The sequence below is a fragment of the Triplophysa rosa genome, linkage group LG20, assembly GCF_024868665.1.
Source record: "Triplophysa rosa linkage group LG20, Trosa_1v2, whole genome shotgun sequence".
Classification (NCBI taxonomy): domain Eukaryota; kingdom Metazoa; phylum Chordata; class Actinopteri; order Cypriniformes; family Nemacheilidae; genus Triplophysa; species Triplophysa rosa.
Window position 1 is genome coordinate 8,527,463 of NC_079909.1, and position 26,719 is coordinate 8,554,181.

General features: G+C 37.1%; 2 protein-coding genes across 11 annotated transcripts in view; one reads left to right on the plus strand and one right to left on the minus strand.

Moving 5' to 3' along the window:
- Positions 1-26,719, plus strand: part of mcf2l2 (MCF.2 cell line derived transforming sequence-like 2) — a 63,024-nt gene that overhangs the window by 33,432 nt on the left and 2,873 nt on the right. For 5 of the 10 annotated variants that reach the window (XM_057361569.1, XM_057361571.1, XM_057361566.1 and 2 more), the window contains 17 exons: positions 4,217-4,283; positions 5,190-5,305; positions 6,297-6,366; positions 6,451-6,543; positions 6,817-6,909; positions 8,774-8,899; positions 9,621-9,842; positions 10,873-10,965; positions 11,146-11,236; positions 12,003-12,057; positions 12,185-12,282; positions 17,147-17,242; positions 17,909-17,992; positions 19,791-19,862; positions 20,397-20,486; positions 20,700-20,815; positions 21,657-21,772. In XM_057361569.1, coding sequence (XP_057217552.1) covers positions 4,217-4,283; positions 5,190-5,305; positions 6,297-6,366; positions 6,451-6,543; positions 6,817-6,909; positions 8,774-8,899; positions 9,621-9,842; positions 10,873-10,965; positions 11,146-11,236; positions 12,003-12,057; positions 12,185-12,282; positions 17,147-17,242; positions 17,909-17,992; positions 19,791-19,862; positions 20,397-20,486; positions 20,700-20,815; positions 21,657-21,772 — 1,698 coding nt within the window. The remainder of the gene's footprint in view (positions 1-4,216; positions 4,284-5,189; positions 5,306-6,296; positions 6,367-6,450; positions 6,544-6,816; positions 6,910-8,773; positions 8,900-9,620; positions 9,843-10,872; positions 10,966-11,145; positions 11,237-12,002; positions 12,058-12,184; positions 12,283-17,146; positions 17,243-17,908; positions 17,993-19,790; positions 19,863-20,396; positions 20,487-20,699; positions 20,816-21,656; positions 21,773-26,719) is intronic. The other 5 variants (XM_057361575.1, XM_057361568.1, XM_057361570.1 and 2 more) reach the window with 4 other exon arrangements.
- b3gnt5a (UDP-GlcNAc:betaGal beta-1,3-N-acetylglucosaminyltransferase 5a) lies at positions 207-3,744 on the minus strand. Its single transcript, XM_057361577.1, has 2 exons — positions 3,314-3,744; positions 207-1,667 (listed from the first exon to the last, which is right to left on the minus strand). Exon 2 carries the CDS (start codon positions 1,440-1,442, stop codon positions 312-314), a length of 1,131 nt encoding a protein of 376 aa, XP_057217560.1. The 5' UTR covers positions 1,443-1,667; positions 3,314-3,744; the 3' UTR covers positions 207-311.

Below are 26,719 nucleotides of genomic sequence, written 5' to 3' on the forward strand. Positions count from 1 at the left end.
TGCAACTGTATAGATTTAGAGAAAGAGAGGTGTTCATAATGTCTACCACAGTTTGCAATTGTAATGTCATTTCCACATTATTAAAAAGCAGAAGTGGTCCACTGTTTTGACACCATAGTCAAACGTGGGTTCAATTTCTGGCACATGTGATTGCCCAATTTTGATTTCCCTTTCAAAAAAGATACGTTGACCAAACGCTTATAGGTGCATAGTTTTATTCTGATTGACACAACTGACATGATATTTCAAATTGAAAGCAAAAGTAAACAAAAATATGAAAAATACTGTTTGGACATAGAGCTCTCAGTGCATCATGTAAAAGCTGCCGTGCATGAGTAGGTATTTGAAAAGTACGGCTTACAAAGTAACATCATTTTCACAGCCGTGCAATACAATCTCCCCATTACTCCAGAAGATGTGCCTTTTACCCGTGGGTCAGTTGCCGCCTTCCACAGATACCCGATATCATTCTCGTGTCCGTGCGAGGTGATCATTTTTTCATAAATGCATGGGTGATAAGGCGTTTTGCCCTCACCTGAGAAGTAAACGTGTTCTTGGGGCGAGATGCCCGCAGCAATGGCACAGATACCCATGAAGACGTCATCGATGTACATGGAAGCATTAAGAGATAGGGTGGCCTGATAGATTTTGGCTGCCACGTCTCCGGACACCACGTAACCGGCACCGGCGGTGTAGTCCGGATAGGACGACCACTGGTACATGTCAAACGGCATGTAGTATTTACTGCTCTTACTGCGAATGGGAGGCGCTCCCCTGTGCACATGGCCCACCCAGAAGTCGCGCACGTTCTGTCTCTTGAGGTCCTGTAGGTAACGCACCAGATTAGGCATGTGAATGAAAACGTCATCGTCGGCAGACATCAAAAAGTGGGCGTGAGCGCAGTTTTCATGCGTCCAGCGGAACTGGAGAAGCAGTTTCACAGTGAGGTTATGAAAGGTGTCGAGAAAGTCCTGCTGAACCAGGTCGCCGTGGCTGGCGTGTTCCTTGTGCAAATCCCGTTGCAGGATACCGTTGTCTTTATGAACTCCCATAGCAAACACAACCTTCACCACGACACCCAGCTCGTTTCTCACGTACGTTTCATTGCCCCAGGTGGAACGTATTGCCTGTCTTCTGTTGAAGTTTTCCGGCGAGGATTTCACAAAGAGCAGCAGCAACACGTCCTGGTCTTTACAAATGTCCTTTTGATTGAACAAATACGGGAAACTGCTGAACCTCGCCGCTTCCTCCTGCCTGACGCTCAGGCTCTTGTTGATGAAACCGTAGCTGTTGATCAGATAGCGGTAGGAGTATGACTTCACGTGGCTGACCACGTGGTGGTCCACCTGGTCCCAGCAAACCATGAGCACCAACAAGATACAGCACATTGAAACAAGCTGTAGAAAATGCCATTTCCTGATACGTCTGCAATTCATGAACATTCTGCTAAATTATCAACTCTCTCTCAAAACGCTCTTGTCAAGTCCAATAATGCGATTCCGATTTACTCCGATTTTCCGATTTAGTTCCATCAGTGCAGATGAGACGGTCTACCTGAAGCATGGAATGGATGCATTTTCTTGGTTTTCTGTGTTTGCACACTTTACAAAAATCAAACAAAGTTTGCATTCGAAGCAGGAAAATCCACTTTACTCCATAATGGTAGTCTGTGAAGAAAGAAGCATGCATATTATAAAACCGTAAAGATATAGGAAGTGGAATTAACTATACAGTCCAAAAATAATTCATAAAAATACATTTTAATTTTGGGTGATCTATCCCTTTAACTGTAATTTCCCTTTAATTTTAAGTAACTGCGATAAGCCGGCATGCTTTAAAACAATGTAGCACGAACAAACATGTATATAGTATACTATATATTGTATATACTGTATAGGCAGTCCATATTTACTCCAGTTTGAGTGTTTTTGTCTTATTATTAAAATTGTGGACAATTTACTGTCCATTTTATTATAATAGCTGTTCATTTAAATTTTCTGTTAGACTACACTGTAAACCCTGCCCAGAAAACAGAATTTTACTGGGGTTTTTTTTACAGATTTTTCATGTGTTTTTAAAATACGGTCATAAAACGTAAAAGTACAGAAAATGCCTGCAAATTTACAAGAAAAACATGGAAAACATGTAATTTTACAGGGAAAAACTGTTATATTACCCTTTATTTCTGGCGCCCCAGCTGCCAGAAAATGTCTGTTTCAGGGATTTTTTTACAGTAATTCAATATACTTAAAATCCAGACAGTCATGTACTGGAACTGTTTGCTTTTAAACCACCAATTCTCTTTAAACAAATGTTTACTCTGTTTGTTAAGAGAGCTCAAAACCTCAACCATGTGGGGGACTGGGCGAATCCACGTTGTGAATGAAAGCAACGGCCGACTCAGCGTTACATCGAATAAAAGAAGGCTGTAAGCCGCCTGAACGCATTGATCCGCTGAGAGCCATACAACATTCACAAGCATGAAAAAAGCTCATTACAGCAGCAACTTTACTCAAAGGCACCACGCACAACAATGAAAGCGAGCTCACACGCGGGATCACACACACTCCAAACTACCATCTGTCAGTACTGACAGAGATCATCTGTCAAACTAGATCACCTGCTCAAACAGTCAGTCGCGGGATAGGGTTTTATATGATCGTCTACGTGACCGATAGTCTACAGTCCTGTGTTTTTTTTTTTTTTTGACCAAATGAATAAAAGACATTACAGTTTCATTGAATTTTTCTCTTGAAATAAATTGTAACACGTTTTCTTACCATGAAGTAGAATTCAATTCAATGCCTTTGAATCAATTCTAAAAAGGTTTCTGTAAATTTTACCCACATGATCTGTTGAAGCACTACACTAATATTTTCCTTTACATAGGCTATTAAATGAATAGAAGAAAAATAAGATTTCTCAAACATCAGCATTACTCACATTTTCCTCTTGTAAAGAAACACTAATAGAGGTTAAATGTCTTCACATGGATAACAAAACCCGATTCTGATGTGACCCCCGAGCCAGTTGCGAAGGCGCACATTTCATAAAATCATGACACATAATGGTCATGTTTAAAAACTAGAAGTGAAACCCATCAAGAAATAAAACCCTGGTGTCTCACATTCAGACTCAGTCTTCACAGTCACTCTTTAAATTTAGTATGAGCTCTCTAAATCTCTCTAAAGCTCTCTAAATCTTGACAAACCAGTCAGAGACACTCTGTGCTTCGCTTTAAATGTTATATTTAGCAATGAACGCAAACTCCTTGTATGCATGTAAAAAATCAAAATCAAACGATGTGACTTACCATCGAGACGGCGGCCCATTCATGTTCAACCTGTGTAACCGTTCAGGTTCCAAGCCCAGGATTTTACTCACACAGCGCCGAGAGCAGAAGTGTGAAGGTTTAGAGCTCTTTGAAAGAGTTGGGTGTGTTTCCTGATGGGTGGAGCACTTAAGCTCCGAGCAACTTCAGTTCATGTCATATGAACCACACAGCTGTTAAAAAGAGATGCTTCTCCAAATGAGCAGCATGGAATTCAGGTCATGTGATGCACATACTGTACCTCAGCACAATAATGTAATTCAGATGTCTTGGCCTGCATTAGAGGAGAACTTAACAGGATAAAATGTGAAAGTAGCATCGCACACTTTTGTTAAAATAGCTACTCCTGACTAAACTTCATTTGCAAAGACGAGTGTAAGGAAATAATTGGTAACTTGCTGTCCCCAAAAGTTTTAAAAACTGTGGCTCAAGACATAGCTGACATTGTTTGAGCATAATTTGCTTAACCACTGCCAGGAGTTGAGGGCGGGGCCGTCAATTTGACTAGCCAATGAAAAACGAGGGGTGTATTCATTTCATTCCATCATTGGGAAAGCCATTATTGTAGCAACTTTGTTTTACACAAAAACGTTACTTAAAACAGGGGAATTGTTGCACATGGATGGTGAAATTAAGTCTGATAGTTCCTCATTTGGAAGATGATTTCAGTGGCCAGATTTACAAAATACCCGACTAGATGTCATCATCCATTTTAAGCTCATTCCTCCATATGTATTATTTTAATATAAAGCATTATTGTATCAACCTCCTCCAGAAGAAATTATGTTTTGATAGGAGTGTCCTGAAGACACAAGTGACTCATCACATCAGCCTTCTGACTTTTGTTTGAGGCGATACTGACAGTTTTGTTCTGTTTCCTCGTAGTCACATAATGAATGAGTTGATTGAGACGGAGAGGCTGTACGTGGAAGAGTTACAAAGCATCATAGAGGTATGAAACAGGGTGGAAAAAAAGACAGAAAAACACGGAAATAGGTAAAAAATAAGACATGCTAGCATAAAAAATATAAATCTTAAGCACAACTGCTGTTGGAGAATTTGATGCAAGCTAACCAACGCTCTTGAAAAATAAAGATATCAGTATATTTTTTTATATTAAATGTATATCAAAAAAATAAATAAATTATATATATCTATGAGAGAGAGAAAGAGAGAGCGAGAGAAAGTGAAACCTATTAAATGGGAAAAGTCAGAAGTATATATATATATATATATTATTTATTTATTTATATTGATATAATATAATTGATATAATAATTATTATAATATTTAATAAAACAGACCTAAAGAGACCACACTTAAAAGTCACTGGCTCAAAAATCACAAATTACTTTATTTTGAAAAAAAAACAATAAAATATTCACATAAAAAAAATGTACACTGAAATATAAAAAATAGATTTTTCATTAAATTAAAAAAGTATTTACACACTGGTCTTGTGTGGATGACTTAGAAAGAAAAGATAATGTATACTTATTTTATTGTTAGTGAATTATTTTAATGCTATAATCAAATAAATTACATAATTTAAAATGATTTAATATTTCACAATAATTACACATCTACACACAAAAAGCCTTGTGCATGTTTTCTTTACTCGTCTTTAGACACTTGCTTGTTGCAGCTGAGTGTGATGTGTAAAATAGCACCCCAGCTGTGTATTAGTTTACCAGCAACATGGTTAGAATTACAGTATTTCAACTGCTGTGGCAACCCTGTTGCTCTTTGGACGCCTATAGCTTAACTACCTAAAGATCTGTGCTGAAAGTTCAAATGTAAATGTGTTAAAACAATGTTAATGTGGTGCTTTGAAATGTCTCAATCTGCTAACCTGCAGGGTTACGCGGCAGCCATGGACGACCCTGAACTCATCTATCTCATCCCACCATCATTAGAACACAAAAAGGACATTCTCTTCGGCAATCTACCCGAAATATACCAGTTTCACCAGAAGTAAGTAAATTAAGTTGAATTACATGAGGTTACTGTACGAGCCCAACCCTTCCCCCTTCCTCTCCAGCCGCATTCCAGTCATGGCTATTAGAAAACTGGTTAGTCTGGTTTCTTCAACTTTCACGCACTGCAAGGAAGCTAGAAAATGCATGATAATATTGCAGGAAAATAAAATGAAAATATTGAGTTTTGAGAGTTGTGAAAATCGATCTTGTCCTTATTCCGTGTTGCTTAGAATCCACAGAGGTTGACAGACCTGTTGCTTGACTGGCCTCACACGCTAATAATTGTTCTTTGAGTTCATTCTCTCACGTGCAGATAGAGTTACAAGGAAGTCCAGGGTTTTAACAATAGCTAAATCTATAGCAGCGAACCCCCACCGAGCTGTGACACCACCGATGCCCAGCACCTGTTTATAGGCCGTGTCAATCAGGTGCAGATAAACAACAGGGCAGCACTGCCCGTCACTCCTAACCCGAGCCTCTGTCTTATTCTCATTGAAACCCAATCTGTCAGCGCGTCAGTAATGAAAGGCTTGTCTTTTTTGTTTGTGGTGTTACTGTAAACGTTGCATTGTTTTGCTTGGCGGAGTCGGCAGATTCATTGGTTCATTTCAGATGGTATTGTTCCGTAATGTCAATTTACCGTAATTCCTCAAATGAACAATTTGTCATTGTTTACTCAAATGTCAATGGTGCCCAAGAACTGTTTGGGTATGAGCATTCTTCCAAATATCTTTCTCTGTGTACATCAGAACAAAGACATTTATACAGATTTGGAACAACTCAAAGATGAGTAAAGATGACAGAGTTTTCATTTTCGGGTGTTCCTTTAACTTCTGACGTTAAGTGATGTGAGACACGACCGTTAAAAAGAAAGTTCACCCCATTACTCAGGTGCTCTGTTTTTAGTCTTTTCTTTCTATGTGTTCCCCCGCTGTCGACTTTTGGCTCGATTCATAAAATATCTTTTCTTCTCACTGTTTGTGTAGGACATTTCTCAAAGAGCTTGAAAACTGTGCAGAAAAGCCAGAATTGGTGGGGAGGTGTTTTTTGAAGCGGGTGAGTCCTCATTTATAGGTTATTTGAGGTATGTGGTCGCTTGTGAGGGGAAATTTTTATGCTTGTCTCCATCTGCTGTTACAGAAGGAGGAGTTGCAGATCTATGAGAAGTACTGTCAGAATAAACCGCGCTCTGAAGCATTGTGGCGGCAGTGTGGGGACAGTATGTTTTTCCAGGTGAGGTCTACACTCTTGTTGAAATGACATCCAGTATGCAAAGGTTTTGCTTGCCTAGTACAAACAGCTCTCTTCGAATTTGCACGAAGTTAACAAGTCAAGCATAATATTTGTGTGACGTGTCCTTGGCACGACAAGGTTGTAAGCATTAAAAACACTGACAAGGGACATTTTTTCCAATATTTAGATTCTTCCATCCAGATGGATAGCTTATTTTAAAGACAGTTTGTTAGACTCTTTATTCACTCTGAAATATTTTGTTTTGTCATGCAGGAATGTCAGAAAAGGTTGGACCACAAGCTTTCTTTAGATGCGTACCTTCTAAAGCCCGTGCAGAGAATCACCAAATATCAGCTCATGCTAAAGGTAACTTTTAAAATATTTATTGTGTTTAAAATACCAAAGTGTCTATTTACACTGAGTACAAATAGTCCACCTTGTTGGCAGAGACTATTTGCACTAGCTCCACCCACCAATATGTGATTGGAATAGAGAAAGTGTATTTCCAGTGGTGTAAGGTGTGAAGTCTGTATAGCTTTGGCACTGGAGACTGGGCTTCTAATCCACCTCTCGCTGAAAACGCTCTTTTACCCTTTCTATCACATTACAGATCATAAAGGCATTTGTTTTTTTTTAATAAAAGTGATGTAAGACTTAAAATTCATTTTTATTCATAAAGTTGAGGTTTAGGTAAGGTTAGGGGTAGGTGTAAGGCTTTAATATCTCAATAAATTGCCATCGTTTTTATAAATATAATGATTTACACTGTTATTATTATTGCATAATGTTTAATGCACAACAATACTGAGGTGCAAATTGTAAAGTTATCTGCCACTATTATAAGTACCAATAGCATCTAACGACTATTTCTACTTAATCCAAAGAAAATACAGCTATTTTCAGTTAGTGTAAATAGCATATCACTAACAAACGCTGCTATTTTCACTTAACGTAAACAGAACCTACTGCTATTTAAACTTAGTGTAAATAGCATCTGTCGCTATTTTCACTTAATGTAATTGTAAATAGCCACTGCCTTAAAATATATTTATAAAATATATAATATATTTTAAAGAATTATGTGCATTTGCACACACAGTTACACATATGTAGAGTATGCATTTGTTTTTATATCAGAGGCCTCTATTGAGTTCCAACCTGAACTCCCGACTTTGATGTTTCACATTTGAAAGGACTTTTATAAAACAATAAAAAGATAGAAGAAAGCTTGTAGTTTTACTACAAGGTATGTGAGGACATCTAACTAGGACATGATTTGACTACTTAAGGTTATCTTAATTTGTAAAAAAAAACTTAAGTCAGTTTTCAACATGTATGCATTTTAAAAAACCAGTACACGTTGTTTTGCAGTGCGTACTTTTATCATGTAACCTTATAACTTATTATTCTCAGGTTAGGTAATGTCAGTCGAGTTCGTTGTAAATTACATGCATTTTAAATACTTACAATTTGGTCAGAGAACTCCTTTGTCTTGAAATACTAAAATTGAGCCCATCAAGACCCCCGAAATGCATAGAAGCCCAGCTGAAGAAGTACAGAAGCTGTCTATGTATACCTTTTCGAAAACACAGTTATTGTATTTAATACTTTAATCATTGAATATTATTTTCCTTTACAATTGTATTTGTTAGGTACTTAGGTTTTAATTTTTTTTGTTTAAAGTAGGGCTGTCAATTAATTAATCGCAATTAATTGCGTCCAGAATAAAAATTTGCATGGTTGGTGTTTACATGTCTTTGTACTGTGCACATTATTTTGTATTTATAAACACATACACATACATGCATATAATCTACAAGTATATAAAATATAACAATAAATAAACATTTATTTAGAATTTTAATTTTTGGTAAATATAAATAAATACATGTAAATATTTGCTAAATATGTATACATGTATGTGTTTATAAATATGAAATGAATATACAAAGTACACAGACATATATTATGTAAACACAAACTTTTATTCTGGATGCGATTAATCATGATTAAGCATCTGACAGCCCTAGTTTAAAGACTTTGAGCCATACCACAAGGGAGTCTGCCGACCAAATTGTATTTTAAAGTTTATAATTTAGGCCAGACTCAGCCTGCTTTACCTAACCTGAGAACCTGAGAATTTAAAACTAAGGTTAAAGTTGTTAAGATAATAGTACACCCCCTAAAACAACACACACTATCCTCAATGTACTCATTGTGTGTTTTACAGGAGATGCTGAAGTGCAGTAAGAACACCGAGGGCACAGCTGAGCTGGAGGAAGCTTTGGCCACAATGCTAGACATCATCAAGTCGGTCAATGATTCCATGCATCAGATCGCCATCACTGGTTTTGAGGTTTGCATGATGTTTTGCAGATTTGCATGATTGCCATTTGCATGATTTGCATGATTTTCGTTTGCATGATTTGCATGATTTCTAATAATACAATATTTATATTTTACTTAAATTATGTTAATATTGAGAAGGAACCTGCATGCAGTAAGTACAAGAAGAGACTACTACAGCATAAAGATGTGGAAAATTTACATAGACCGTTTCATTGGATGTGCATGCCTTACCCCCAGTTAAATAATAATAATACAATATTTATATTTTACTTAATTTATGTTAATATTAATTTATATTATTATTTTATTGTATAATAATTGTATTACACGAACAGTTTTTTTTAATTTAGTTGTATGTTCATTTTATTAAATAAACAATTTGTTGAATGAGTCCTGTAGTTTTGACACATTTAAACAACCGTATGGTACTTTGACATCTAGCGGTTGAGCTTGGTATTGGAGTCTAAATTCAAAATATTGGACAGACAAGTTTAGCCAAGTTACGGTTCTTCTCGGTTTCTTTTGCTTGTTATCAGAAATAATCTACAGGCACTCTGTTGTTTGTGAATGTGTACCAGAAGCTCAGTTGGGGTCACAAAAGAGCACATGCGCAGTAACGTTTGTTTATGTTGTTAAGATGAAACCATCTACGTATACTGCGTTGGCCTACGACAAAACTGTTCACCTCTTCCTACACTTAATGTAGGTTGCACGTTTCCTTCTTTCAGGGCAATCTGAATGATCTGGGCAAACTACTGATGCAGGGCTCCTTCAACGTTTGGACGGACCACAAGAAAGGTCACAGTAAAGTGAAAGACCTGGCCCGCTTTAAACCCATGCAACGACATCTCTTTCTCTACAACAAAATGATTTTGTTTTGCAAGAGACGTGAGGAGACATCTGATGCTCATGAGAAATCCCCCTCCTACAGCTTCAAACACTTTTTGAAGGTGAGAGGCCATTGTTAACCATCAGAACTTACTGTCAGTATAGGCGGGCTCTTAGTATGCGCAAACTCCAGTGCGGGGATTCAGTTTTAATGATGACCGTGTAGTGAGATGTAAGAAGGCAAACATAACAAAGCCAACGGTTTTACGATAACAATGTTAAATGGTAAGTATCAGAGATAGAGTTTTGCTGTTGAAAACTTTGAAAAATGGTTTGTCACAATGTAAGATGTGTGTTCGAGTTAACATGTCTAAAAGAGTAAAATAGTTTATAGCATAGCCTATGAGGCATAAGATATGATGACTGTGTATATGGTCCATTTTATTAGCATTGAAGAATAACTGAAATTTGTATTTAATGTAATGTTTTAAAAAGCTTATTAAGCATATAAGTAAGCTACTTACTTATTAAGCCCAAAGGGTAAATGTTTTCTCTCCTCTCTTCTCGGTTTATAAATCCTATACGCTAACTTTTTAAGACTTGTATAATGTTGATTTTGGACTTTATAGCTGATGTAAAACAATATTTGTTTGCAAAGTCTAGTCACACCATGTCATGGTCAGTTTTAATACATGACCTTATATTACATGTTTAGTCAGGCTTTTATGTCAATTTGATTTCTATTTGTTGCTTAGACTGTACTGGCCTGTTTAATGTTTTATTGACTTTGAAAGGTCGCGTGAAAGATCTTAAAAAAAACATTTACATTTATGAATTATAGTGCTATAGAATGGTTTGTGCATCAGTGAGTTATGTTGCGAGCTGGGTTTTGTGGGCCGCTCCAGCCCAAGAAGTCCAGGGCCACTTTTTAGTTCTAGACCGCCCCAGACCGCTAGATGGTCAACGAAGCAGCAATTTGTCAACTGTCTGTTTGCAATAAGGTGATTTTTGTGTTCAGATTATTTTACATCTTTTTGCTTGTTTTGTTGACACAATCTATGATTGTGAAAATGATGTACAATACAGTATATCAGTAGCAGTGACTCATAAAGTTGAATCCTTATAGAATTTTTTTAATGTGTTGAAATACAGATGAGTTCAGTGGGAATCACCGAAAATGTAAAGGGAGACATCAAAAAGTTTGAAATCTGGTACAACGGCAGGGAGGAAGTATACATCGTCCAGGTAAGGCACAATGTCAAAGATTTTCGATTAGTTGCATAACAAACTTGTTTTGTTTTAAAGGAGCATGTAGTTTTTTAGTGGATGATTTTTTAATGAATCTTGTTGTTTCATTTCTGGACCATGAGGGAACTGTTGTCTGATAGCAGAATGACTCCAGTGTGCTTCTGTGTGCTCTTTCAGGCGCCTTCAATGGATGTGAAGAACACGTGGGTTTCAGAAATCCGTAAAGTCCTAACAAGCCAGCTGGAAGCTTGCCGAGGTATTTCTGGAGGTATTTTACCTCAAGACCACCACCCCTCCCTCAGACATTCCCATACCATGCTGACTAATCCTCACACTATAAAAAGAAACAAACTAACTTCACACAACTAGAAGGTGACACGGGAGTGGATTTTCAAACCTCTCCCGTCCCACTCCCCCCCAAAAAATTCCCGTCCCATCCCAATCCCGTGAGAAAAATGTCTTCCCGTGACCCGCGGGAATCCCCCCAAAAAAGTCAGCCTCTGTTAAGTTGAGCTGTGTGTATTAAAGTATTACCTCGGAATGATTAAACTGTCCGCAAAACCAATAGAAACCTCTGTTTGTATTTGACAAGAGAAAACACTACAGTTATCAACTGCATATTTACTCAGAATCCGATTTTATCACTTCTCTGTAAAGGTATTGAAATTAAAGGGACAGTTCACACAAAAATGTCATTTATTTCAGCATTTACTCACAATCATGTCACTGCAAACCGTATGACTTTCTTCCTTCTGCACAACACAAAAGAAGATATTTTGCAGAATGTTGGTAACCAAACAACATTGACCCCCATTGACTTCCATTGTATGAACACAAAACCACAGTGACATTTCTTAAAATATCTTCTTTTGAGTTGAAAGAGTCACATACAAATGTGAAAAGACACAAGGATTAATAAATAGAGAAGAATTATTTAAATAATTATAAAATATATAAAAAAGAATTTTTATTTTTATTAAATAACCTCTAAATAACCCCTCTCTCTCTCTCTCTCTCTCTCTCTCACCACACAGAAGCCAGTCAGCTCCATCAGAAGATTACAGAGAACATCTACAACGCTCCAATGAGGTATTCCGGCGTGTGCATGAGAAAGTGTTTGAATATGCGTCCGTGTGCATTGTTGTGCTTATTTGCATGTTTTCCCCACTGTGTTTTGTTTACTGGATTTTTTGTGCTTTGTGTTACTTACTGAAAGAAACATACGGAAAACCGCCCTTCGGCAGTCCGACTCATCCAGTCCTGAAACGGGTTACAGACGCGGTGACACGGGGCCCAATATGCGACAGAAACGAGGTGAGATTCATGTTCGCACCTTCCTGCGGGAAGCGTTACCCACCGTTTTTTATAAGCACTCATTCAGTGTCAATCAAGCAGTCAGAGCCTGTGGCTAATCACTGTTGTGTGTCTTCCTCAACTGCTCGCAAATAAATTAAGTGTTCCAAAATGAAAATGTAGTCATTAATTACTCATCCTCATGTTGCTCCAAGCCCATATGGTGTTAGTGCAACACAAAAAGGGCATTTGAAGAAATTTTGAACAGCGTGTTTTCATACAAACCAGAGGAACTGGTTATAATAGTCGGATTTGTGATCAGATCATTCTTTCAGATAATTTTGTTAATGGAGACAGTATACAAATTAGTCACAAATCAGTTGTTATGTAAGCCTTTAATGCACGGCTAGCTGTGGATTATCCCGCTTATACCACGGTCATTTGCCAAGTTAAAGCTTTTATTGATGTTTACAGAGTCATTTTAGATCAAACAGGTGAAAATGATGGTTATTTTGTCAGTTAATTTAAATGTAATCAAACTGACTGGAGCTACCCGTGCGTTAAAGACTTTTAATGCACACCTTCCAGCCAATCAGAATCCAGTATTCAAACAAACCATGGTATAAAAATGGGTATTGTCTAACACCGTGTCTACACAGGACACGGCATCCAGTGTGGACAACATTTAAAATTATAATGGGTTCTAATGCGTTTTATTGTCTTTTGCCGCGTCCGGTGTAGACACGGTGCAACATGGTAATTTATATTCTCGTATAATTGCCTCCCTGAGATGAATCACTTTATTGTTTTCCTCATTCATTTAAGTCACTTTGGATAAAAGCATTTAATGCAAATGTAAATGATTTACTGTGTACTCAAGGGTCAGATATGGGCAATTCCATGCAAATGTCAACCTTAAGATGTAAAAGTTTTTATCAAAGGTTTTCTGCATACTCATAAGTCAGATTTGAATATTTGGTGGTTTGAATACCCATGTGAAGTCTCTCTCAAAGTTTTTAAAGCATTTTTGTGTTTTTAAAGTTTTTTTTCATATCAGGTAAGCGAATTGTCACATCCACAACGGGACATATTCCTTATAAATGGGCACATGAAAATATGAATAGAATAGAATATAAGGAGAGCCATCCCTTCTCCATTTGATGGGTATTATTGCTTCTGGTTTGCACATTTTAATTCTTAGAAACCCTACAAAGTATGGTGTCTCTCAAAAATGTGTTCTTTTTTTATAAGATATATATATCATAACGCATGATTTTCCCCTCTTTTAAAATAGAAAACTCAAGCATAGACTGATTTTCTTCTGATGTTTGGACTCTCTCTTCAGGGGTTTAGTAAAAAAACATATGGTTCAATATATTGGTGATAAATACATTCTCTCAGAATTTATGTTAAGTTTTGACAAAAAAAGTCACATTCATTACGCTGGACTTACGCCCATATGTTGACAATGAACAGTTACTCGAAAAAGTGTACAGTGGGTGTGTATATAACCATTAGGTGCATTATCCTCAATTAGAAACAATCGTTCATGTGTAAGTGGTTACTGGAAAGACCATTTTAATGCTTCCTTTGCTTTGAAGAGATGTTCTGAGATCTACTTGTGCTATGACTCTTTAGTTCAGATCAGACATTTCTACTTTGTCTGACACGAACTGCCCTCACGGTGTGTTGCGGTTAGACAGGAGAGGTGGTTTGGGGTAAATGTTGCTCTGTTTGGGGTGATAAGGGCTCAGGTTGCAGGTTTTGAGTGAGTAAAGGATTCTGACAGGTATTTAGTTCCTCTAAGGATAGACGACCTCCCTGCGCTGATCAAGCGCTCCTGACAGACCCATCCTGCAGGCAATGCGGTGTTTAACCACACGAGAGAATTGTGGGCCTGAGGTATAGATGTTTTACACTCATAAACAAGTCCCACCTCAGTTTGAGATGCCTTTGAAACATTCAACATCTCCCAGCTGTAGTCTTTCGCTTTACAGTATTTAGTCTTTATTATATGAAATGCTGCGAGTGATATGAAACCACCACCACAACACAACAGTAAATGTGATTGACTGATTAGAGTTAAAGAGGACTGTGTTATAAATGGATTCAGTGGGTTTTTTGGTTACCCAGCTTCAGTAAAAGTATGTCATAGAGTTAGGCTTTCTGACTGCAAGTGAAGTACTTGCATAGAAGGCCTTGTCTTTCACAGTTTATTGTGTGTTCTTTTATTTGATGAGTTCCTGTATCAATATTGTCATCAACCAACTCTTAGGTAAGGCATATGTTTCGCAGGTAGGACTGTTTATCCAGGAACAAGTGTGTGTGTGTGTGCGTGTGTGTGCGCGTGTGTGTGCGTGTGTGTGTGTGTGTGCGCGCATGTGTGTGCATGCGTGCGTGCGTGCGTTAATGGGTGACAAATTTTATTTTACATTTCTGTATGAGTTTCAATAATCTGCTATATTTTTGTTTTTTATTTTAAGGGGATCATCAAAATACATTTTTATTAGGTTTATATTGAGTTTTAATTGTATAACAGATATTTACATATATACCAGGAGACAAAATAAAATAAAAACTTAATTTTGTTCTGAATCAGTTCTGTTTAGCCTCCTTAAATGAACAGTTCACCCAGAAATGATAATTCTGTCATCATTTACTCACATTCGAGTTGTTCCAAATCTGTATGGATTTCTTTGTTCTGATGAACACAGAGAAAGATATTTGGAAGAATGTTTGTAACCAAACAGATCTTAGCCACCATTGACTACCATAGTAGGAAGAATTGCTTTATATATATATTTCTGTTAAACACAGAATAAGGTATTTTGAAGAATGTAGGACAGCAGTTCTGGAGCACTTTTGACTACCATTGTCATTTTTCCTATATGGTAGTCAATGGGGTCCAAGAACTGTTTGGTTACAAGCATTCTTCCAAATATCTTTCTCTAGGGAGTGAGTAATTCATGACAGAATTTTCATTTTTTTGGGTGAACTATCCCTTTAAACATCAATGCATGTTATTCTTGATGAAAATCCTCAAGGTACTTTAATTTCCTTGCGTTCCCAGCATGCTTTGCACATTAAAGTGCATCATTGATGTTGTTAATCTTACGAACAGAATCGTGTCAATTTAGTTACTACTTTGTGAAAGTGGAATATATTAAAATATATGTTACGCAACTTCCTCACGGCAACAAAAACGAAACTTTGTAATGATCTCTTCTTTAATGCTAAACATCTTTCAGATTCTGTAATAATGGGTGTCTAAACAAATGAGCGCAAATTGTTCATTGATGTCTATTGTAGGCCTACTATTCATTATTATGATTCATATCACATATGCGTGTGTAGTGATGAGTCAGTAAATTAACCTTCTTTGTTGGCCATTTAACAATGATCGCATTTAAACGTATGTAGTGTAAGAGGAGAAGTGGCATCTGTTTGTGCTTTCGTGAAATACACCGGTGTCTTTTGAACCTGTGTCTATGAACGTGGAGATATGAGTTTGGTTAAATAATAAAACAAAACCAGCATATTTGGACAGATGCTGGTTATGCTTACTTTATTATCCATCACAAATGCTGTCTAAGCTGTTCTTTCAGGACAGATCCATATCTCTCTTGATTTCTCCCTCTTGTGTCCGCAATCCCTCCCTTTGCCCTATATAGTGTACTATATGATGTCAGACAGCCAGGGTGTACTCTGTCCAAATCCTTGGTAAACAATTACATTTCCAATAAAGTGCACTCGTTATATTAATAATGCATTTACAGCCACTCCAAAAAAATTAAAGATTATTTCAAATTTTCATTTATTTGGCATTTCAATATGTACGTACATTATGTGGCCATTCCAGTCCAGTGTCTGTTGAATTTCAACAAAATCAAACCTCAGGAGTGACATAAAGTCATTCAACAGCAATGTGAAAAACTGACAGCATGAGAAGATACATGAAAACTATGATTAAATTCCTAAATACATGTACAAATATTACAGTTGTTTTGCTTAAAAGTAAATATGAACTTGTTTCCTTTGCAGTATTTGAGGTCTAAAAATACAGAGCATCTTTTCTGTTATTTTGACCTGTTCTCCAGTTTTCATTTTCTGCAAATAAATGCAAATAGAAACAATATTTTTATTTGAAATTTGGAAGAAATATTATATTATATTATATAAACAAAAATTACCATTTTACCTAAACACAAAGTCGATTCAGAAAAACTGAAAATAATTTTGAAATGGTCTCTTAATTTTTCCGGGGCCATAGATGTGTACAGTATATATCAATGTTAAATTACCCATAATGCAAAGCTTTTTGGCATCTATTTTTTGCATTGGTGGGTTTTTAAGAACAAAATTGTACCAATGTATCATTAATTGACAGATTAATTTAATCTATAGCAAAGTATTTTATCTTTCTTGTAGATTTGACAGAAATTTGTACATAAATATATACAGTTATTTTTCTTTGTGTTATGAACACATGAACACATGCAAACATAAAATGTTTACAAATATAAATTACATTTATTAAATACAAAAAAGAAAAATAAACAGAAATTAGATTTACTATTATCATCAATTCATAAAAAAATAAAACAGCAATGTACAACATAATTTTATTCTTATAATTATTTTAATGATGAGATTTTTTTAATAACGTGCATGTAAGATTAAGTACACATAATGTGTCAAAGTTTTTTATATTTACACCAGCATCCAAATTTTTAAAAGCCCTTTGTAGCATATACTGTAAGGAAGAGTGCATAAATGAGTAAACATTCAAACACAGCATCGTTCTCTTTTCTCCGCCTTTCATCGCATCCTCCACACTTTCTACCTGCTGCTTTAACCGCAGTCCTTTCCTCCTCTCCTCTTATAGCCGACGCTTCGGCCAGCATCGGTACAGAGCGCAGTGCTCTCGCTAGAAAGCGCTTCACCTTACAGGGCCTGTCAAACCGCAGGTCTCTCCCCGCAGGTAAAGGCACAGCATCTTGACTCTTCTCTATTTGGACTCATCCATTATCTCATCCTGATGTGTTCCCGTTGTCCCACTGTGAAAATTCACCGTCAGCACTCTCTGTCCATCGTCACGCAGACCGCTTGTGTCTTTTGTTGAGATACGAGCGCTCTGTCATTGTTACACTATTAAACTCTCAGAGAAATGTGAATTCTGCGCCAAACACAGAGCAACAAGCTGAAGTAAATGTCATAGCATTTCTTTTGACATTTTCAAAACAGTATTTACATTTTTAATTCATGGATGCCCTTAATTTTGTATAGCCTAGAAAGCAGCCGAGCATACATTTGGTAAAGTTGCAAAGTTTTTATTATTTTTCTTGACCTTATGATGCAGAGTCTTTTCGTAAACTGTGTCAGTTATAAATGGGAAGCAAAATTTAAACTATTGTTGCGGCATTTATTGTGTCCTTTAATACGATTTCCCCCTTTCCTAACCTACTAACGGCCTACTCATGGTTTATTTTACATTGTGGTGTACAAACAGAGAAACAGACAGACAATCTTATAATTTCCTTCATGTGTTTTTTTCCCACACATCCTGTATGTGACTCATTCCATATCTTAAGCCTTTCTTTTCACTTACATTGTACTCATTGTTAACCCCTGCTGCCTTCTGCTACAGAATCTGTGCCTAAAGAAACAGAGGTCACGCGCCGCTTCTCTTTAGCCTCAACCATCAGCTCTGCCACTGCACCGCGCACTAAAGGTACCAAAAATAACATCTGCTTTTGCCTATTTACAACCAAGATGCCACGATTTAAGAATCAGAACAAACGTGAAAATACAATGAAAAAACGAATGAATCCATTATTTTGATGTGTTGGACTATATGAGTGCTGGGATGTTAACATCATTAAATCCTGCTAGAATAATGCCCAAAACACACGACATAAAGGAATTTTTAACCCTTTATTAAGACATTTTTAACCCGCCAGCATTTTTTTAATAGTTTTGATCATCACAAAATGTTCATGCCCCTTAGAATATTTTTTCTATCAGTATGTGAACAATACAGTTATATATCAAATGTGAGAACAGAGGCTCTGCTTAAACAAAAACCCCTTCTTTAAATGTTCTTTTTGATCTCTTTCTGAATTTTGATTAAAAAAAAAACATTCTGAACTGAAAAAGCAAATTGTGTTTTTGTCAAACACTTTGTCCAGATCAGATTTGAACGATAACATGGAGCATTTTGCTTGTGTTTGTATCTGTAGATGCTGTACTCTTCCAGATGTGTAACAGCACCCCCTGCTGTACACTGTAAAAAATACCCATATATAAACAGCAATATTCTGCCAGATGGTGCAGCAGAAAAAAAACATCAAATAAAATATTTAGTAAAGTAAATTTGAGTAAATTTACACATGTAAATTTGCAGTTTAGTTCTGTAATGTAACTTTTTTTTTAACCATTTTTTAAATGTGGAAATTCTATGAAATCAAACAGTAAAATTTCATAAAATTACAGTTTTAATGTGTTTAACAGTAAAAACACGGACAGCTAAAAAAACTCTTCAAGTATTGTCATAAATGATGGAAACACGTTGTGCGTATAAACGACAGAAAATCTCGTCGGAAATGAGTTAAAGGGATACTTCACCCAAAAATGAATCATCATTTACTCATCTTCCAGTTGTTCCAAATCTGTATAAATGTCTTTGTTCTGATGAACACAGAGAAAGATATTTGGAAGAATCCATTTGGTTTAAAAGCATTCTTCCAAATATCTTTCTCTGTGTTCATCAGAACAAAGCATTTTATACAGATATGGAACAACTTGAAGGTGAGTAAATGATGACAGAATTTTCATTTTTGGGTGAAGTATCCCTTTACTATTTTTAATGGTAAACAGTCACAGTACCACTGTACCACAGAGCTGAAACAAACACTGTGTTGAGATTCAGATACTGCTTATGATAACAATTTCACTTGCAAAACATGCATTGCAAAAACTTACCACAGTTTGCACGGTTCCTGTGAAAAACGACTGTGGTGTAAACCGGAAAAAATCTGACAACAGATAACTTGCAGTCAGTCTAAAAAAATCAGATAACCTCTTCACCCTGAATCAATACTTCAAAAACAGCAACATTACACATTTTATTAATTAATCATCGACGTTGTATCAAAACTGTTACTTTTGACATTTCTACCTCCTTCATTACATCTCTGCGAAATGCACGAAATCAAATTTGCACTTCACAGCAAATGAATCCGCCAAAAAACATGAAGGGACAGATGCACTGAATAATAAATACTGACTCTTGATAAGCTGACATTTGGGATGTGGCGTGACATTTCGGAGCAGTGCCCCGCTGCGCAGCTTTAAGAATGCGAATGAGAGTCTGGATTCACACGAGCCTTTTGTTTCTCGTGGCCTCATTATTCTCTTTTTAACGTGACAAAGATTATTGTGATTATTAATCTCGGGTGGGTATGTTGCGATAGATGGGCGAAGTTTCATTTCTACAAAGGCATTCTAAATAATGAATTTCTTGTGCTTAGCTCCTCTGTCGTCCAGCCTTAAAAGCAAAAGACACCAAATCAAGAGTGACCCCACACCGTTTGGCTATGAAGGTACTGCATGGACAGCTTGGCATGTTGCATGCTCTACAGTCCTTGTGTGTGTGTGTGTGTGTGTGTTTCTTTATTGTAAGTGGCCAGATGGTTTGTATTCAAAGCAGGACATTATTTGCATTTATCCTAGAAATATTTGAAGCTCAGTGCCTTGTTTATGTGCACCGTGGCCAAAGAGAAACATTGTGCTTCATCCTGATAGTTTGCATCTATGAATCTGAACCATTTTGTGCTTCTTTTGTTCATCTTTGATTTCATGTGTTTTTGCTTGAGCTGTGGTATCAATTGAAGAGTTCATTTTCTATTACACCATCAAGAAAACACCTTACCCCGTGCCTTGTGAATTTGTGTTGTGCCCTTCTTTCATTGTATCTTATGTTGTTGGGATGTGGTTGCATATATGCATTTTTAGGTTTATGGTGAGTCATGTCTTGGGTTTGCTTTTGCCATTTGATTTTGTTTGATTTTTGCACGCTGTTGTCAGATTTACTTGCTACCAATAAAGAGATGCTTGATACGTGAATTTTCTCACAGACACCATGCGAGGTGCACTTCCCATTGAGAACAAAACTAAAGGTACCGCCGGTACCAAGCCCCCCGTGCCGAGGTCTGCTTCTCAACCAGGTAATTAAATGAAAAGACGGCGATATGCCAATCATACTTTTCTCGGATCTCTCGGGTGTTTCGTCTAATTTGCATTCTTTATATAAAATCTGAGGATGAGAGAATCTTTTTTCATGTGGCAGATTCACGCTCTACGCTATTCCCAGAGGACCTCCGCTCGTCTCTGATGGGGTGTTCTCTGAGTGATGTTAACTTGTGTTTATTGTTTTCCAGGATGGAATCAACGGCGGCTGCCCTCAATGGATGCAGAGGATTTCGAGACCATCCCATCGAGCACTGAAGAACTCTCCATTTCATCCGATGGAGAAGACGACGGCCACAATAAAAATGTGTGTCTCTTGAACTACAACGTTCCCTTTAAACCTTCCAAATGAACACTTTCAGGACAAAATTAGTGGCACCTTTAATATTGTCTCTTTATATATGACACTTGTCTTTGGAGGACTAAGAGGCTTACAATTAACACTAAAAGAAGGCCAGATTATCGAAACACCCAAGAGGTCTTCTCCATGTATAATCCTCCTGCTTAAAATTTAAGGAGGGGAGATCTGCTTTGGTGAAACGACTGATTTATGCGACGCAACGTTGGAACCTCTTTAACAATGGCCAGAGGGAATTACATTCAACTTCACATACATGGTATTTACCACAAGAGGGCGCTGTTGAATAATTAAATGATAAGACTTGAGCCATTGACTTGGGATCGCACCTAAAGGTACTTCAATGGGGTACTAAAGTAGGTCCGGGGGATGCTTTGGAATGATTTAGATTTTTTTGGTCAAATAATAATACAATAATCAATTAAAAAAACGAATGTTTATTAAATGCCATGTGACTAATATCTCTGGAGTCACATAAAAATGACATTATCTACTATAATATAAAATATTTAAATTATATTGTCCAATACACATGTACTTTTGAATTCCTATCGATAGAAAAGCAGATGACTTTTGCCACTGTAGTTGCAGCACCTACCAGCAGGGGCTAACCAGCCAAATCTACTGTATTTTAAACCTTACATGCATATGGTTACTACCTCCAAAGGGCGTCATAACACTCCCACAGCAACGAATCCCATCGTTTCCCAGTTCTAGTAATCGTAACTACTGGTGCCATGACCCTAAACTAAATCATGCCCCTCTCTCTCCTGTGTCTCTCTATCTTAAGGAGGGACATGATCAATATCAGGTGCAGCTGACGTACGAGTCAGGTACTGCTCAGGATCTCTCTGTAGAGGCGGGTGATTTAGTACAATTCCTAGAAGAGTCAGAAAACGGCCACTGGTGAGTAATGAAGTGACCATCCAGATGCATTGCTGCAGGCTTACTCACACACGCACACACATTCAGGAAGACAGACCCGACACTCACTAATCACGCTCTCATGTAGCCTTTTTCGTTTTAGAGAAATGCGTCATTGTTAGATCATTATTTTAAAGAAGTGATTGTGGCTTCATGTCTTTAAATTTTGAAATAGTTTAGCGGTAGATGTGAGTTTTTCAAGGTCTTTACAAGATTTTTGTGCCTTACAGGGTACTAATGTACCTTCTCATCTACCCAAATTCTAAAAAGAAATGAAAACTCTCATACATATTTAAGCTTTGAAACTGTCAACGGAGCTTTTTAGGTCTTAAGTTTCTGCTTTGTGAACTGTTTTAAACATTTTTATAAATTATTTTTAAAACATTTGCAGGCTTACACAGGGTGCATTTGGAATGCTTTGAGATGCTGAGCTAACGTTTAACGTTTGCACCTCGAGCCACAGGACATAATTTAAAATGCCAGTAATGCCAAGACCATGGGTTAGATTCCCATGATGAACTATTTCCTCAAGTCATTATAAATTTCCTTAGATAAAAGAGTCTGCTGAATGCATTAATGTAAATGTGATTTACTGTAAATGTCGAAAGCACAAATGCCTATTTCCACACAGCAAAATCGCCAGTGTTAAAAAGGGTCAAATTAACTCTCGCAGTGTTTATATAATCCAGATTTTGAGAATGTGGATTATATATACACCGCGAGTGTTAATTTGACTTTTTTTTAACACTGGCGATTTTACTGTGCACAATTATACGAATATAAAACGCACTGCTTTCACAATTGATACAGATCAACTTCCCCTTTACTACACAAGACAGAAGTACCATATTTGTGGACTTTGTGGTTCTGCCCTGTTTGAGCCACAGCTAAACTGATGTAAAACCTAACCGTGTTAACCTAGAGCTAAATCTCTCTGCGGTCAGAGTAAAGCGCTTTGATGCACCGATACCAGTATTGGGTATCAGCCCGATACCAAGCTCATGTACTCGTACTCGTAATGACACACCGATACCAAAGACCGATACCTCACGTCAGAGTCGCGCCACGAGGGGCCACTAGGAGGCATGGCCCGGCCACTTCAGTCACTGTGCCCCCTCACTTTTTAAAATGATAAAAGACGAAATCATTAAAAAAACATTTGGAGAATTAATTTGGTTTATATTTATTAAAGAAACAACATGAGCAGATTAACAGATTTTAAAGACATTGTCTTGTGCTGTACTTTCATGTGTTGTTAAAAACACAAGCTAAAGGGCTGCTTGCGTCCAGCGGCAACGTTTCTGTATGCATTGCTTAACAAGAAACGGGCATTAGGCCTACTATTATGCAGACGGTGACAAGTGGAGATACAGGCTGTCTATCAGAAAGCAAGAGCTCGCTCTTTAGTGTTGTTATATTGATGCGATCGTTTTGTTAGACATAAAGCTCTACTGGGGAACAACCCCCTGTATACTTTTTCTGTCACATTTTCTTTAAAGCCTGCTTTTGACATTTTTCTATATTTTTTTATATATATGCGTCTAAATTAGTAATCTTCATTTATTAACTTCCGCTGAATTTATGTAGGCTATGATCGGTGTATTTCCAGTTCTTTTTGTCAAAACGTCATACAACATTTGCTCTCCTCCAAGTTGATATTAAAAAAATTAGCCTTTCGGTTTCAGTGTCTTTCATACAGTGTCTTTCATGTCTTTTAGTTCAGTTCAATTTATTAGTTTTGAAAAAGCTATGCAAAATATGAAATGCTGTCCTCGAAACGAACATTTAGAATTGTTAAACTTGAGACCTCAAAACGGCAGCGCGCACTGGATGAAAAGCTTTGTATCTACAACTCGCAGGTATTGCGCACCCATAGGCAGGATTTAACTAGATGTTTTATTGTATTATAGTTAAAAATGTCTGGCTCTCAATGAAAAAGGCAGTGCGCGGCTGACGTGTGCGGACATGGATTTCTTCGCGCACTCGTTATGTGCGAATGTGCCGCTTTTACAAGTATGATTTGGTTAGCCTGCATATAGATCAGGTTTTCCGCGATTATCTCTGATAAAAAGTAAATTGTTAAAACTTAAACTTGAGAAGAAAACTGGGGCATGGCGGCGTGCCGCTTCTTAACACCAGAAGACCGCACACTGAAACAGAACAGAGCGAGACCTCAGCCTATGTGCCGTGTCTCAACCTCGAATTGTCCAACCTGTCAGATTTTCCTACCGCAGGGCAAAATTTAGGCTATAATCTAAACCACATCGACAAAATAAACAGGTAGTATGATTTTACAATGCAAAATACCCTGTCAGATAGTCCTACCAGTTTAAAATGAACACATTAAATAAATTTACATCGTAAATACCCTGTCAGATTATCCTACCATCATAAAAGAAACATGTATGATTAATTTACAGCGCAATACCCTATAATTGTACTACCAGTACTAAATAAATATGTTTTAACAACGAAAATACACAATCAGATTCCCGTAGCAGTATAAAATAAACAAGTAGGATGATTTTATAGCGCAAAAAATGATAATCTGACGAATGAAATTTCGGGACACCAGCCCATTCTAAACCCTGCCCCCCCTAAACATAGCACCCCCCTCACTTTGTGCACCCTGGCGCCGACTCTGCCTCACGTGACATACATAGAGCCCTATGATTTCCGCAATGCGGAAAACGCGGACGGAACAGAGGAATGCAGGCATAAAACAGAATTTGCTGTATGACACGGAATCTGGCAAATGTATTATTTCCTAACAAGAAATTAGCGCTGAACCGCTAACAGCTAACGAAATATTCAGATACTGTTTAAATATGTATTAATAAGTATTCTGCTTGTTTTGCGTGATTGTGTGAAAGAGTGGTGCGGTTGCGTGTACTGAACCTGAACGCATTGTGCTTGTGGAGCATTCAGCGCCAGCGTTTCACTGCACGAGGACACGAACACATAACAAACACCATTTGCGGCGATCCGTCAAAATAAAAGTCCGGTTAACTTAAACAAACGCTCTTTGCGGCGTCCCGTCAAAATAAAAGTCCGGTTGACTTGAACAAGTTATAATACACTCACATTTTACCACACCACCCCCCTTGAATTTTTTATAATTCAACCACAGAGTATATTGTTTACTTTAGCAAACTGAAGTAAATGTGCTAGTAAAATTGTGCTACTTATCATAAAAAATTGAACTTAATTTAAAAATAGTACTTAAATTTAAGTAGACCTAAAACAAAAGAAAAAAAAATGTACCAGTAAGATACAGGTTTATTAACAGTATTGTACATTATACAGGCATCAGTTATAGGTATCGGCGAGTACCAGAAAAAAAGTATCGGTACTCGTACTCGGTCTTTAAAAAATGGTATCGGTGCATCCCTACTTTACATGTTACTCAACTTAACCAAAACACACATTCTTTCAACCTTCTTGTTGGTCCGGGAACAACATTTCTATTTGAGGAATTGAGAATGATAAAATCTTTTCCTTGTTACACTGACATTATCATTTTCTCTTGAGGTAAACAGTGGGAAACCAAACTAGAAACGACTTGGTTTAAATGTAATTCAATTTTTTGGACTCCATGGAGACAAACAAATTACGTTGATGGATATTTTTATACTTTAACATCATTTACAATTTGATCACATCCGTCTGCCAAAAAGCATTAAAATCACACTTTAAAATGTATGAATGTCATTGTATTTAATCATCTCAGTCTAACCATCAAGTTATACTGGTGTTTTCAAAACTTTTCAAACTGGTCCCATTTGGGAAAGTCATTCTTATGGATGTAGAAAGTGAGTATCCCTCAAGTTAAAGGGGTCATATGGCGCGAATACGTGTTTTTCTGTGTCTTTGGTGTGTTATACGTTGCTCATGCATGTATTAGACACGTAAAATAGCAAAAATTAAAAGTCTCGAAACAAAAGATGCATTCTAGCTAAAAGCGAATGCTCACCCAGACCTGCCTGAAACGCCTCGTGTAACCACACCCCCACAAATCCACGATTTGACTAAGACCGCCCAAATGTATACGCAAGTAAGGTGGGCGTACCTGTCAGTACAATTGCTTTGGAACCTGATGTTCCAAATATGCTCCTTTGAAACTGATTTTGTAGTGTCTCTGATGTTATTGAGTGCTTACAATTTATAGGTCAATTGTGTATATATTCACAGTTTTAGCATATGCACAGAGGAGTCTGTAACTGTCCAAGTAGGGCTGGGCGATATGGCAAAAAAGTAAACTCGATAGTTTTTTTCTATATTGATCGATAACGATATTTATTTCGATATATATTTAATTAAAAAACTGTTTTTAAAAGAATATATTTTAAATACAGTTTATTAACAAAAGTTAACCTTTAACCAGTTAAAATTCAATTAAATTAATGCACTGTTGCAACACAGAGGATATTAGGCCATAAACAACATGTACCAGTTCATTCAATCTCATTTTGACTCAATTGACTCGTTAAGTAAAGGGAGTGTTCGTTCAGTACATTCAACCAATGAAAGGGCTCCGTTACTGGTACATTCGAACGCTATTGGCTCAGCACCTGCGCAGTGCGCACATACATAATGCTGCAATAATGTCTTGCTCGACTAGTGGGATTCATTCAATGTATTCAGTGAACCTTAAAGACATCTCACATAAACTGTAGTACATTTCTTTAATCATGCAAGCATCTTACATACAAGGTTCAATATTTTAATGTGCACACAAACTCACTTCATTACATCTCTAATCTGTACAGGGCAGCGCTGGTTTGTTTCATATGCACCAGCTCATGTTAGCAGATATGTTAACGATGGATATAAAAACGTTTGTGCTTGAGTTTCGAAGTAACTCGCTTGCAATTGCGCCTCAAGTTTGTTTTGTTTAACCGGCGATTGCGAAAAAAATAAGACACTTGA